Source organism: Triturus cristatus, chromosome 1_2 (assembly GCF_964204655.1).
Source record: "Triturus cristatus chromosome 1_2, aTriCri1.1, whole genome shotgun sequence".
NCBI lineage: Eukaryota > Metazoa > Chordata > Amphibia > Caudata > Salamandridae > Triturus > Triturus cristatus.
The window spans coordinates 900,329,998-900,343,620 of NC_140580.1; the positions used below are offsets into that span (position 1 = coordinate 900,329,998).

The 13,623-nt window shown below is 45.9% G+C and overlaps 1 protein-coding gene across 3 annotated transcripts in view; it reads left to right on the forward strand.

Annotated features, from left to right (window-relative positions):
- The window catches only part of DVL1 (dishevelled segment polarity protein 1), a 693,343-nt gene that overhangs the window by 458,987 nt on the left and 220,733 nt on the right, over positions 1-13,623 (forward strand). For all 3 annotated transcript variants that reach the window (XM_085609591.1, XM_085609595.1, XM_085609592.1), the window contains exon 4: positions 2,512-2,624. In XM_085609591.1, coding sequence (XP_085465717.1) covers positions 2,512-2,624 — 113 coding nt within the window. The remainder of the gene's footprint in view (positions 1-2,511; positions 2,625-13,623) is intronic.

Here is a 13,623-nt window from a genome sequence, read left to right on the forward strand (position 1 = left end):
CGAAATGGACGCTGCATTTCTCCGAGGCATTTCTGCTCTGCCTCGGAGAAAGGCGGTGGTGTCTTCCGGTGCCCTCGGCTTGTTTTTTCAAGTTAGAGAAAATGAAGTCATTTAAAAATATTTTAAGATTATAGCACTTTTGGTGGCAGGATGGCGCCGGCTTGTGTCTCATTTATTAAGGAGAGAACGAAACGAACCACTGACCAACCACAACGTCATCAGCAGAGAGCTATTAGCAGGCTCGACACCCAGCCCTCGTTTTCTAAACGCTGAATCAAATTAATCCAACAGGAACAGATGACCTGTGAGAATTCACCCTGCCCAGCAGCAAAGTCAAAGCGGGGACTGGCAGAGGCAGACAAGCAGGGCTCTCGACGTGCAGCGCGCAGCACAGAGACCAAGAGGGCTTCCCATTGTTTATTTCTTTCACAAGGCCCCCCACCTTTCTTCTCCCCGCCATCGCCCTGTCTCCTCCCACCTTGTGTCAGGGGTATCTGTATGTGCCTCGCCAGGGTTAGAAAGCGCTATGTAAATGCAATATTGCCACTCCCTCGTCTGCAGGCCGCAAGAAGCCCCCCTCACTGCTCCAGCAGGAGGGGGAGAGGTTCCTTATTTAATACATGCATCGCCTCATAAAATATATAGTCTAACACTAACCACTGCTGTGGGAGAGGATGCGTTATCGCGTCAGGAGTCCAGACGGATAACAGTAGGGAGGTGACATGCCCTGAACCACTCATCTTCTGCAGCGCTTCCACGCCCTCACTTTCCAGGTGCTTTAACACTAACACTCTCCAAAGTAGCAGCTCCCACCCAGTCTGAGTGCAAAGTGGGTGTGTACTTTGACATCTTTAGCGCTTTAGTGCATACGCGTACCCGGAGCAAATGATTCATACTCACAACGATAATAGTCACTGTTGTTTTTGTTTGGAGATTAATATTATTACTGTTTCGTGATTGATATTATTACTGTTTCGGTATTGATTTTATTGTTATAAGTATATTATTATTATGATGATGATTGCATCACGTCGCGCCAGGCCCCCCGTGCTGAAACTAGAGTGTTTCGGCCTGGGAGCCCCTTCAGACTCTCGCATGTGGCCTGTGCCGCGAGCCGTCGGACAGTACACAGCCAGCGCGCGCTGCTCCAGATGATAAACAGTGTAATGAGATTAGGGTCTGGCCCGTCCCGAGCGCTGCCTGCCAGTGTCCCTCTGCAGCAGTTCTGTGGGGTGGTCTGTGTTGCAGTAACAGCAAACAGACCCCCTTGCACCCCAACCAGTTGATCACGTGGTCCTGACCCCTCCTCTTTGTGATCATTTGGCGCAACGCTTTACGGGCTGAGCCAACCCGAGCCCCCTCCTATTCACCCCACCCACCTCCTCACACTCCAACCCCTCCCCCACCCCTCAATTTACCACTTGGAGGCAGTAAGCCCTCCCGGGGAGCACGCCCCCACACCCATTGAAATGCCTGCAGAGTACAGCTCCAGGGCGCAGCCATCAATCACAGACAGAAATGAGTTCCCATCAAAGACCAGTCCAAGCAGGGCTGTGTTCAAAGGCAGAGGCGGCAAATCCATCATTTCAGGCCTTGCTAATATCAGGAAGTGTCTGCCCGAGGCTGGCCCCTTACTGGACTCGGGCCCTCCTCAGAGCCAGCATCTGACTTGAGCAGCAAGGGGGCGCCACTTAATGGTGCCCACGTCAGCGGTGCATTGTGCACAAGGACGAGCAAAAAGTGCCCTGTGCACCAGCAAACTCGTTTCCCCGTCTTTCACCACGGCTCTTATTACAACAAGCGCTATTCTCACACAGAACGGCACTGGTGAATGGAGGTACTCTAACGTATACTTCAACACGTGGAAGATAACCCATAGCTTAAATCATAAACTAACACCAAAGACGAAAGACACAATATGAAGAATAATTTAATAAGAAAAAAAACAGGATATTAAACCTAAAACATAGACATCACTTACTCAGCTCAACAAGCATTTACAATGCAATGGTCTCGGCATTGGTAAAGTTAGAGCTATTGGCATTGCTCATGACATTATTTTTGTTTATGTTTTTGCTTTTAAAATATTTAAAGAAACGGCATTGTTATTTACAATGTCAATAGCTTAATCACTCTCAAATGCGAGACCTATTGCATTTGCACCCACACACAGATTAAGCTATTGACATTGTAAATAACAATGCCGTTTCTTTAAATGTTTTAAAAACAAAAACATAAACAAAAAAAATGTCATGAGCAATGCCAATAGCTCTAACTTTACCAATGCCGAGACCATTGCATTGTAAATGCTTGTTATTAAGGGTTTTTACCTCATGATAAGGGCCCATGTGGGCATGAGGATTTCCACTGATGCATCTCTACTTTTCCAGAATTCAAAGCAACAATTAAGCATAATGTCATTGTATGTGGCTTGATAATACTGTTGCTTTCCTCTTGTTGGGCTGTGCCCTTGTAAAGCTGTCTGTCTCACTCTCTCATTTCCACTCACAGCCCCAATGCGGCCAGCAGCCGAGATGGACTGGACAATGAGACGGGAACGGATTCCGTCATCAGCCATCGGCGGGAGCGGCACCGGCGGCGGAACCGGGACGGGCAGGATGACGGTAACTTGCAGCCTTCTACTCAGCACGCAATTATTTACACCAGTTTCTTTCAATTATTGAGTGATGGGTAAATGTGTGTTTCAATTGTGCTAGTCTGGGTCTGTATTGCATCTATGTTATTTGTAAATACTAAGTACATACGAGGTTTTTCACATGATATACTAAACACCACAAAAAGTCACACCAGCCCACCAATGCCGCTGTTGAAGGACTCCTACAAGTATGAATATGAACCAGAAGTTGTGGTTGTGCACATTTTCATAGGATATATAATCCCCATGAACCATTCCGCCTTGTTACTGGTCATATCTCCAGCTTCTAAAGTATTTATTTACTTACCACAACATTGAGATGATTGACCCTACTGATCCGTGTCTACAATATGTTAAAAAAAGATGTGAAACAGTCACACATTGTGAAACAGTCACGCATGATCTGAGACCTTCCCTGCACCGTGCTAGATACGCTCTTAGCTTTCACATTTTACAGATGTATTTGCTGCTGGTGAATCTTGAAGTCAAAGAAAACATTGAATTCAACATGTTGGTTCCATTTTAAGACCTGTTGTAAAGCTTTGGTGAGTTTGTTGGAAACAAGGAAGGCAGGGAGAGAAATATAAACACAGATCACCAGCAGTATACTTTTCACCTGTCCTTCAAAATGCAAAATTGTTCCTGGGCTCCGTTTCCAAATCGGCTTTCATCATTCACCAAGCGGTGCTCAGGCAAGTTCAGTTTAGTGATAATCATTCCCACCCCTTTCACTCAGCGCCTTGTGCACCCACCTCACACCTGAAACCATTTTCCCTACTCCTTTCAAGTGAAGGCTCGTTCTGAATCGTAGGAGGTCTTTCCATTGATTTGTGGAATTTTACTAACCTTTGACCTTTATGTGAATACGGAAGAGGAAGGACTGCCTGTATATCACAAGGGCAAACTGTTTAGAGCCCTTTATGGCTTTCTCAGTCAAGGGCTTGCCATAAAAGTTAGGTTCTCTTGAGGTGTAATTCAGTAAATGGGCACAGAACTTGCATAATTCCAAGTAGTGCCGAAAAGGCTTAGAAGTTTGCTTATGGGTGGAGTGACGGAAGTCTGCACTTACGCACAATTGAAAGAAGCTTGCATCTGGGTAGAGTGAGAGAAACGTGTTTTAATCAAAGTCAGGGAAGTTAGCACCGAGTTAGGCTGAGGAAACTCACACTTGGGCAGATGGCTTAAGCTTGCGCTAGACAGAGTAACTAAGCTTGTTCTGGGGTAGAACGAGCGAAGATTGCAATGGGGCCGAGTGAAAAAGCATGCTACTGGATATATTCAGAGACGCATGTACCCAGGAAATTGAGGAAAGTTTACACCAGGGTATAGTGAGAGAAGCTTGCACATGGGCAGAGTGGGTTAAACATGCACCATGTCAGAGTTAGGGACGTGGGAGATAATTGCACAAGGGCAGTGAGATAATTTTTTTTTTAAGTTCTATGTGCGAAGCTTGCAAGGGGTATATTGAATGAAGTTTGCACTTTGATTGACGAGTTAAGCTTTCACGAGGACCACTTGAGACAAGCATGTCCCTAAAAATAATGATGTAAGCTTGTACCTGAGCAGAGGGAGGGATTATTGAACCGAGCAGAGTGAAGTGAAGCTTGCTTTGTCATACAGAGTAAGGGCGAAGCTTGCACTTGGCAAAGTGAGTGAATTTGAATGGCATCGGGGTAGAGTGAATGCAGCTTGTACCAGTACAGATCAAGAAATGATGTACAGAGCCTGCTGCTAGAAGACCCCTAGATTTTGGCGGGCTCCACCGGACTGCATCAGGAGAGGGGGTAGTGCCAACTTGCTGAAGGCGCGCTCGGAGGCCCCTGCACCATGTTAGCACGGCCCTGGGTTTCCCTTTGGCACAAAGTATACCGGGGTATCGCCCTGAGATGGGCTGAGGAGTGCCCAGGGGTGTGTTGGAGGGAATAGACTTCCTATTGGGGTGTCGGATACCATCTTCCCTTCCAGCTGCTGTCGCTGTCGATTGGCGGTGCCTTGGAGTGTATGCCCCCATCCCTCTCCCCCCCTTGCCCTGGGGTTTCATTGACTCTCGGCACACCGGAGGGGGCACATGATAGACGCTTGAGGGGTCCCCTGCAGCATTTACAGTGCGCAATAATCACTGCATGGATTGTGGATTATGCTCTAATAAACACCAGCCTATTTGAGTGCTCCCTCCGATTTGGTAATTGCCTGCTGACTCTCGTTGGTGCATGAGTGGGGGGGATTGGGTTTCTGGCGCCCCCGGTCGGCGCATAGACTGAGTTACTTTCCCGGGAAACAAGTACAGTCTCGTCATGTCCAATGTAAAGGGTGCCCATACGTCCCAGCAGAGCAGACTTGACCGCTATTCCTGCCCTAAGGCGGACCTGACTGAACGAAAGGGGGCAAGTGATAAGCCGCAAAGCGGTGCTGAACAGGAGCCTACTGAACCCACAATGAAGGACCTAATGGCAGCTATCATAGGGGTCCGCACATCTATTGATACCCTCTCCTCGGAAGTAACATTGATCAGGGCTGACCTAGCAAAGTATAGAGAAAAGGTCAAACAGTTGGAGACTACCAACGCCAGCCTTGTGGAGGACACTTCGCAACTACAAATGGACATGGGGAGCTACAAAAATTCCGGAGGATGACGGAGGACAAGCTGGACGACTATGAAGGGCACCTGAGACGCAATAACATCCGCGTTCTTGGCGTGCCGGAGAAATCGGAGGGTCCCGCTGTTGATCTATTCCTTGAAGGCCTTATCACAACAAAGTTGCAGCCAAAGGGCCTATCTAAGCTGTTTGTAGTTGAGAGGGCCCACAGGGTACCTGGGGGTCGGCCGAAGCCGGGGGCCCCTCCTCGACCGATATTGGCCCGGCTGCTTAACTATAGAGATAGGGACACAATCCTACAAGCAGCGAGGGTCACTCCTCCGATCCACCTAGACAACGCGGAGATCACCTTTTTCCCCAACTTCACCCGGGCAGTACAGATGAGACGACGCTCCTTCTTTGATGTCAAGCGCAGATTAAGGGAAAGGGGTCTCAAATACGCCATGCTCTTCCCAGCGCGCCTGAGAGTTGAAGTTGAGGGGATGACCCGCTTCTTTGACTTGCCGGAGATGGTGTCGGACTGACTGGACGGCCTTCCGGCTTCGCCGGAAAAGATCTCCACCGACCATTAAGTTGAGCTGCGGACTCTTGTTGATGGGCCATGGGTAGCAATGACCGGCCTGTTTTTCTTCGTTTACGGAGCACGAGCCGCCAAGGTTTGACCCAGGCTTGAAACGTAATCTATGCCGGCATATTGGATGTTTGCTTTCTCGATGACTTGTGTATCCATCATATATTGCACCAGTAATTTGTAACTGTGGGAAAGGGGGCTACAGGGCTCTAAGGCCTCCCCCCGCATTTTTCTTCTTTTCAGTAGAATAGTTGGGCGACAGGCACTCTGGATTTAATTTTCATGGGCAGTTCTGAGCCCAGAGTGCAGGGAAGCAGGGTGGGTGGATGTTGGGCGGGATTGTTGTTTACTTTGCATCATCTCGACAGTGCAATGCGTACACATAAACGAGCTAGCGGGGACCTGTCTATTCACCAATGGGAGTACAGTGTAACAAGGAGATTAAAATTTTAAGTTGGAATGTTAACGGCTTGGGGGACAAGATCAAGAGAAGTGTTGTACTACAATACATTAAGAGACTGTCACCGGACATTGTGTTACTCCAGGAAACCCACCTCATAGGCAACACGTGCAAATCAATGCACAGATGGGGTTACTCGATGGTAGCACACGTGGGCTTTACTTCTAGCTCCAGGGGCGTAGGCATTATGCAAAAAAAGTCATTTCCTCTCTCACTCACCTCCACCTACGCAGATGATCGGGGCAGATACGTCAGAATTACGTACTTTTGGGAGGGTCGAACTGTTACCTTTATGTCAGTATATGCACCCCCGGGGCTACAGGGAATAATGTTCACTGATCTCAGCGCTGTTCTGTTAACTTTGCCTGAAGGACAATTGGTGCTTGGAGGCGATTTCAACTCCATCATATCGGGGACACTAGACAGACATCCCCCTCGCACAACCTCTCCCGCAGCACATATCTTCTTCGGTTTCCTGGAGGCAATGGGGCTGATAGATAGTTGGAGAGCATGCAACCCAGACAAGATCCAACACACCTTTCATTCAGGAGCACATAATAGCCTATCCCGCCTTGACTACATAATAGTTCCGACTCCACAAATCACAGACATTCACGAAATCCGACACCTGGCCAGAGGTATTTCCGATCATTCCCCTCTGTGGGTCCACATAGTACTAGACCACACGCAGGTGGGACGAATCGCCCCAATAAATCCTTGGTACCTCAAGAATCCCAAAATTAGAAAAGACCTCAATAAAGCCATGGACAATTACTTTCTCGAGAACGAACACACAGTTAAGCCCCCCAAACATTATGGGAAGCGTTCAAAACGGTAATCCGAGGGCAGGCCCTTTCTCTGATTGCGGGCTCCAAGAAGGATAGGATGAAGGACATCTCCGACATAGAACAGGAGATCTATCGACTAGAGCAGGATGTCAGCTCAGACACCACACCGGAAGCCCTTCACTTCCTACGGCTGCGGCATGAGAAGTACCGGGCATTGGTCACCGATCGAGCCAAACAAATGGGACAGGAAAGGCTGGGCCGCATATATGACTGGGGTGGCAAGGCTGGCAAATTGCTCGCCTGGCTGGACAAGAAAGAGAAAGCCAGCAAGCTCGTGCCAGAACTTGCTGGTGCTGACGTGTCCCCTGTAACTGACCCTCAAGACATAGCTAACCACTTTGCAGCTCACTTCCAAACGGTGTATAGATCAGTGGCACCTTACCCTGAGACTGATTTTTCGGATCTTATCAAAGATATTTCTCTTCCTACACTGTCTGAATCAGACCAAACATTTATTGATAGTGCCCTCTCTGCGGATGAAATAGCAGCAGCTATAAGAACATTACTTCCGGGAAAGGCCCTAGGCCCAAACGGCATTCCTATCGAACTTTACAAACTCCGTCCGGATAAATTGGAACCGCTACCTAAAATCCATGTTGGAAGATAGCCTTAAGCAGGGGTCATTGCCGTATGATCAGAGAATTGCTACCATTGTAACAATCCACAAAGAAGGAAAACCCAAGATGGAATGCTCTTCCTATCGCCCTATATCGTTGCTAAACGCGGAACCCAAAATCCTAGCTAAAGTACTTGCTACGAGGCTGATTAAGGTGATAGGCGATCTAGTCCACCCAGATCAATCAGGATTCATGCCTAAAAGAAGCACTGCTCTTAATCTGCGCAGACTGCACGGAGTCTTGGGTAGAGTACCGACGATACGCGAGGATGCCACTATAGTCTCCCTGGACGCCACAATGGCCTTTGACATGCTGGAGTGGCCGTATCTCTTTGCAGTACTCAATAAATTCGGGTTTGGACCCAATTTCTGCCGGTGGGTGCAACTGCTATGTAGCGCACCGATTGCTCAGATAGTTGTGAACAGGAAGTCAGAACCCTTTACCCTCAGCTGGGGAACCCGCCAGGGATGCCCACTTTCTCCTTTACTGTTCGCTTTGGCCCTTGAGCCTCTGGCGGCGTGGATACGCAAGGATGTAATGATCCGTGGCATACGGTGGTCAGCGAACTGGGAGGACCGTATATCTTTATATGCGGATGATATTCTCCTGTATCTCACGTCCCCGAAGAGATCATTGGTCGTAGTCTTTGACATACTGGATATTTTTGGCAGGTACTCTGGGTTTCGCGTTAATTGGCAAAAATCGCTTCTCTATGTCCTCTGGGGGAACTCCCCTCCTCTACCCCGCGCCTGCCCGATACTGGTAGTTTCAGAAGGCTTCAAATATCTAGGAATATTTGTCTCTCTTGATTCCTCAGTCCGATATGCCCGTAATCTGCTCCCCCCAATGCAGAGGCTGAAAAGTGACATACTAAACTGGAAGTCGCTCCCGCTCTCGCTTCTGGGCAAAGCTGCGCTATTTAAAATGATGTCGCTGCCCCGTTTCTTGTACGCTCTGCAGAATTCAACAGATCCTGTCCCAGACTCTTATATTAAAGATCTCGAGGGGCTCCTACGAGACCTTCTTTGGGGAGGACGACCACGTATTGCTCTAAAAAAGCTGTCACTCAGTTGGTATGATGGCGGAATTGGTCTACCGGATATTAGGAAATATTATTGGGCCGCGCATCTTACAGCCATAAATCATTGCACATACGGACGCCCTGATAACCCGGGGTTTCTTATGGATCGTTGGCTCCTATTTAATGGTATTTTCTCCCGGGCGCTATACTCAACGCCTAGTAAATTCCCGCTCACCGGCCCCACGAACCACACAGTCAAAATCTGTCATTCTGCAAATAAGTCACTCGGCTGGTATAACAAGTTAACTCTTGCAACACCTCTATGGGACTTGAAGAAACTGGGATTTATGGGAAACTCAAAGGAGTTTGACAAATGGGACCTAATAGGCATCGCCCAAGCCAAGGACCTTTGGTGCTCGGAGGGGGTGAAGTTCTTTTACACTCTCCAAACTCAGTTTGCTCTTGCGGATTCTGAGCGCTTTCGATACTTACAAATTGGACACTCGCTGCAAGCAGCATTTCCCGGAGGTGCTACTCCACCAGATGCCTCTCCACTGGAGGATAGGCTGCTGGATGGCCACCTACCTGACAGGGCCATTTCTCTGACATATCGAAAACTCATTAATAATATGGAAAACCCCCTATCGAAACTACGAGACAAATGGACCGAGGACAGCATAGAGTTAGATGACGAAACCTGGCAGGAAGCCGTCTCCTCTCCCAGAACGGTTGCTCTCCTGGCGCGACTAAGACTGGTGCAACTGAAGATCCTCTATAGAATTTACATAACTGGGCCCCAGATGGTACACATGGGTGGAGTGACAGACGGCTCTTGTAGGAGGGGATGCACACAACTAGATACATTTATACATATACTATGGCACTGTGAGCAGATCCATGAATATTGGCGCAATATACATACAATCATGAGTGAAGTGTTGGGGGTAGAAATCAAACCAGAAGCGCCCAGGTGTCTCCTTAATATCTGGGAACCTACCGACCTAAACGCTTATGCTGAGAAATGGGTCACACTTGGTTGCATGATCGCCAAGAGAAATATTGCACAACTCTAGGGAGCCCTGAAACCTCCCTTGATCACTGATTGGGAGCGGGATCTTGACTGGAGTATGTTAAGAGAAAAAACAGTTTATATGGTCCGTGGCTGCCCCCGCAAATGGTCCAGGTTGTGGGCCGCCCTGGAATGCATACCGGGGCAATATATGTACCCCTCCTCGTGATGTAGATGATATTGATCCCCCATCCCCGTGATTTTCAATCATTTATGCTGCTATATTTGTATTTATCTTGATTTCACTGTGGCCCAAGTATTGATTTTGTGCATATTTGCATGTATGTCGAGATTGTTCAATAAAAAGATTTATTAAAAAAAAAAAAATGATGTACAGTGCGACAAAATTAACATAATTGGCAGTGGGGAACACTGAGGAAAGAATATGCCTAGGCAAAGGTAGGGGATCTTAAAATGAGACGGAATTAGTTAAGCTTCTGCTGGGGCAGAGATGGGAACACTTGGACCGGTACGTGAATCTTCCAACGTACAATTGTGAAGGACTCTTGGAAACAGAGCAGAGTGACAGAGTATATACCGTGCCAAAGTGAGGCAAACGTACCACGGCACGGTGTGAGAAAAGCTTGCTCTGTGGCTGAGTGAGACACTCTCAAGCACCTGTGGAGAGTGAGGGAAGCATGTTCTAGGGCAGAATGAAGGATTCCTGTACTAGGGACACTTAATGGGCAAGCTGTGGTAAGCATGCACCAAGGCGTTGTGGCTGAAAATATAATATTACCATAATACTGTGGTTAAAATATTGTATACTTTTTATTTTTGGAAATAATATCGATGTTTTAAATTTCATTTACTAAAATGTTGTGGCATTTAATATAGTTATTTTTAATGTTATAATATCACTGTTTAATAATATATTTTTAACTACATAATTGTTTTTTATATGTTATTTAGGGTTATTTTTTATTTGTGCATTTCAGTTGTTTTCGGGTTATCTGTTATTTTGAGGGTGTTGGTATTTTTTTGTGTGTACATTTTAATTAAATTATTCTTTCATTATAAATGTTAATACCTTTTTAGATTTTTTTATATTATATTTCAAATAGGTTGGAAAGTTTTTTTTTAAAGAGGTTTCATTTATTTTGTGCTGTATAATTAAGATTTTAGTTTAAATAAAATAACATAGTTTAGTCTATTTTTTATACATATATTATTATGCATATTTATGAAAAACCACTCTGCAGTTTGCAATATAAGAGAAACTAAGCTTGTTTTAAAAATTGATAGAGTTTTGAATTAAAAGAATGTATTTGGCAAGACTATGTTTTAAAATCTGAAATATGCAGTTTTGTTTAATGTTAAGTAACATTTATTTCAATGTATATTTATAAATACGTTTAAATTATGACATTTAAGTTTAAATTAATTACACTCTTATTTTAAGTTTGAATAGGGTTAATTCTAAGCATTTTTATATGTTTTTTAATTTTGTAATAGCTATTGTAGTCAAGTCTGCTGTTTTTTTCTCAAAATGCTATATTTTGGTAATGGATATCCTTAAACAACTACTTTTTTAATAAGTATTTTTGAAGTAAATAATTTTGTTACTATAGGTATGCAAAGTCGAATTTTTTGACTATGGATATTTCATGATTGCACCACAATATTTTTTGCAGTAGATATTGGGAATGCAATTCAGTAGCAATGCTTCACATTCTCTCTAGCTTTGCTGCATTTGCTGTGCTTTAGGTTATGTGTATTGCAGGCTACCTTTCATCTCAGGCACTGCACTTCCACACTGGCCATGTTATCTGGAATGGTTCGCTCAGGCCAGGTGTATTTTTGAAGTACAGTTGCTTGTTCCCCTTTTGAAGCTACTGTTAAGTTGTCTGCTGGTCACGCCTTGCGATCAGTTGCCTGAAATCGAACCTCCTGGCCGAGAGAGTCCAGCCATGTCTTCTGGACCTTCTGTGACTACGAATAAGGGGTGCTCTTCACATCAGAAACCCTTTGCGTGTCATCTCTTGCAACCCGCTCTCCACAGCATGTACAGTACCCGCTGCCACAGAGTAACACCGAAGAGGATCTTGAAAACTGCTCTCCAAACGTGCTTCATCTTCCTTTTTCGACTCTTTAGCAATAGTTGAAAAACTTGTATTCTGCGCAGTTAGCAGTGCGTTCTGTACTGGAGCGCCTACGGACACGCTGCAAGAGGCCAGTCGTGGAGAAACTTCAATTTACAAGGAAACTTTACTACAGAACATAGCAATCAGGTTGGACGTTCCCTCCCTATACCTATCAATCGTACAGAAGACAGCTTGGTGACAAAAAGTGTATGTTCTTGAAAATGTCTGATTTCGTGTCTGCCCCACATGGGCTTCTCGGATAGTGATGCCAGTGCGTCAAGTGCTGCATGTAGGTTTCCGCTCCTAGTGTATCCCAAAAACACATTAATAGCATGCGGTGTTGGTGGCTTGTATGTCCTTAGACCACCACTGCAAGTTTATGCCAGTATAGGCAACACTATAGAACCTTTGATATACAGACCTGAGTTTTCTGTATATTTGGATATACTGCTCTCCTGTAGCGTGGGGTGGCTCACCTGCTCCCTTAAGGCTGATGCAGCACAAGGGCGGTGCTATGGAACCAGTCGACACTTACAAACCGTAGCATTGGAGTAAAATACAGAAGTTTGCAGTGGTTGCATTAACCAACTGAGCTGCCTGGCCCAACTTGCACAGACCTATGTAAATGGACAGTTCGTAGATCATTCTCTCTCCAAAAATTCTTGTGCAAGTGGCCACACCAATACCAGACAATAATTATGTGGCAGCAATCAAGCCTCAGCCGCAACCCTACTCTACCGGTACTTCTGCTTCAAACAGATATTAAGTATTCAAATAATAAGTTTCCTGTCAGTCTAGGGGCCCGATCACAAGTGCCTTAGTGGATGGTGCTATATTAATCTTACCGAATAAATTCTGACCAGGGCTTTAAGTGGCCGGGTCCTGCCGGTGCTCAGCACCGGCAGTTCTAAAAAGCAGGTGCTGAGACGGGTCCCTATCAGGCGATCCATTTTTACCCTCACCCTCGGTGAAAAAATTAAATCTTAACTCTGCAGCAGAACCACTCTTCCCTGCCTTTGATGTAACTTCAAAGAGACTCCCTACAGTTCTTCCAGTCTCATCATTTCAGGAGTGAAGCATTAAATATGCTACACAGCAAAGTCACAGTTGTTGCTTATTTATCTTATGCAAATAACAACCATTGACAAAGCAATAGCCCTGGCTTGTTGTATGTGTAATGTCACTTGTTGTATTACGTATCTGGATGCAGTGACAGAAGCAGCAAAATACCAGTCAGGCGGCGCACTATGCTAAGCCCAGATTTACAAATTACGTGTGTTTATGCCACTCCCTCAATTACATTGGCCACGCCCCTTTGAGAGACCCGCCAACTCCCATTTTTTTCATCCCACTTAAAGCCCTGCTTCTGACACCTCAAGGATCAGAATATATGGGGTATGAAATATAGCACCTATTACAAGTTTTGCCAAATGGGCCATAACACACACATTTGATGCTCACCAGGCAAAAGCCACATGTCCGGATATTTGTTCGGATTTTTTTCCCTTGTAAATTTCGACAGATTTGAGCTGGGAAATACTGCAGGGGTGTTTGTCTTGAAACTCAGAATTCTGATGTGTGCACGGTAATGGGAGGTGCCACACATATTGGAATTAACCAGGGTGCTTGCAATCTGCGGGGGGTGGCGGCAATTTAATTTGAAATACACGCTGACACGAAGCTAAGCTGCTTTCTGTTTG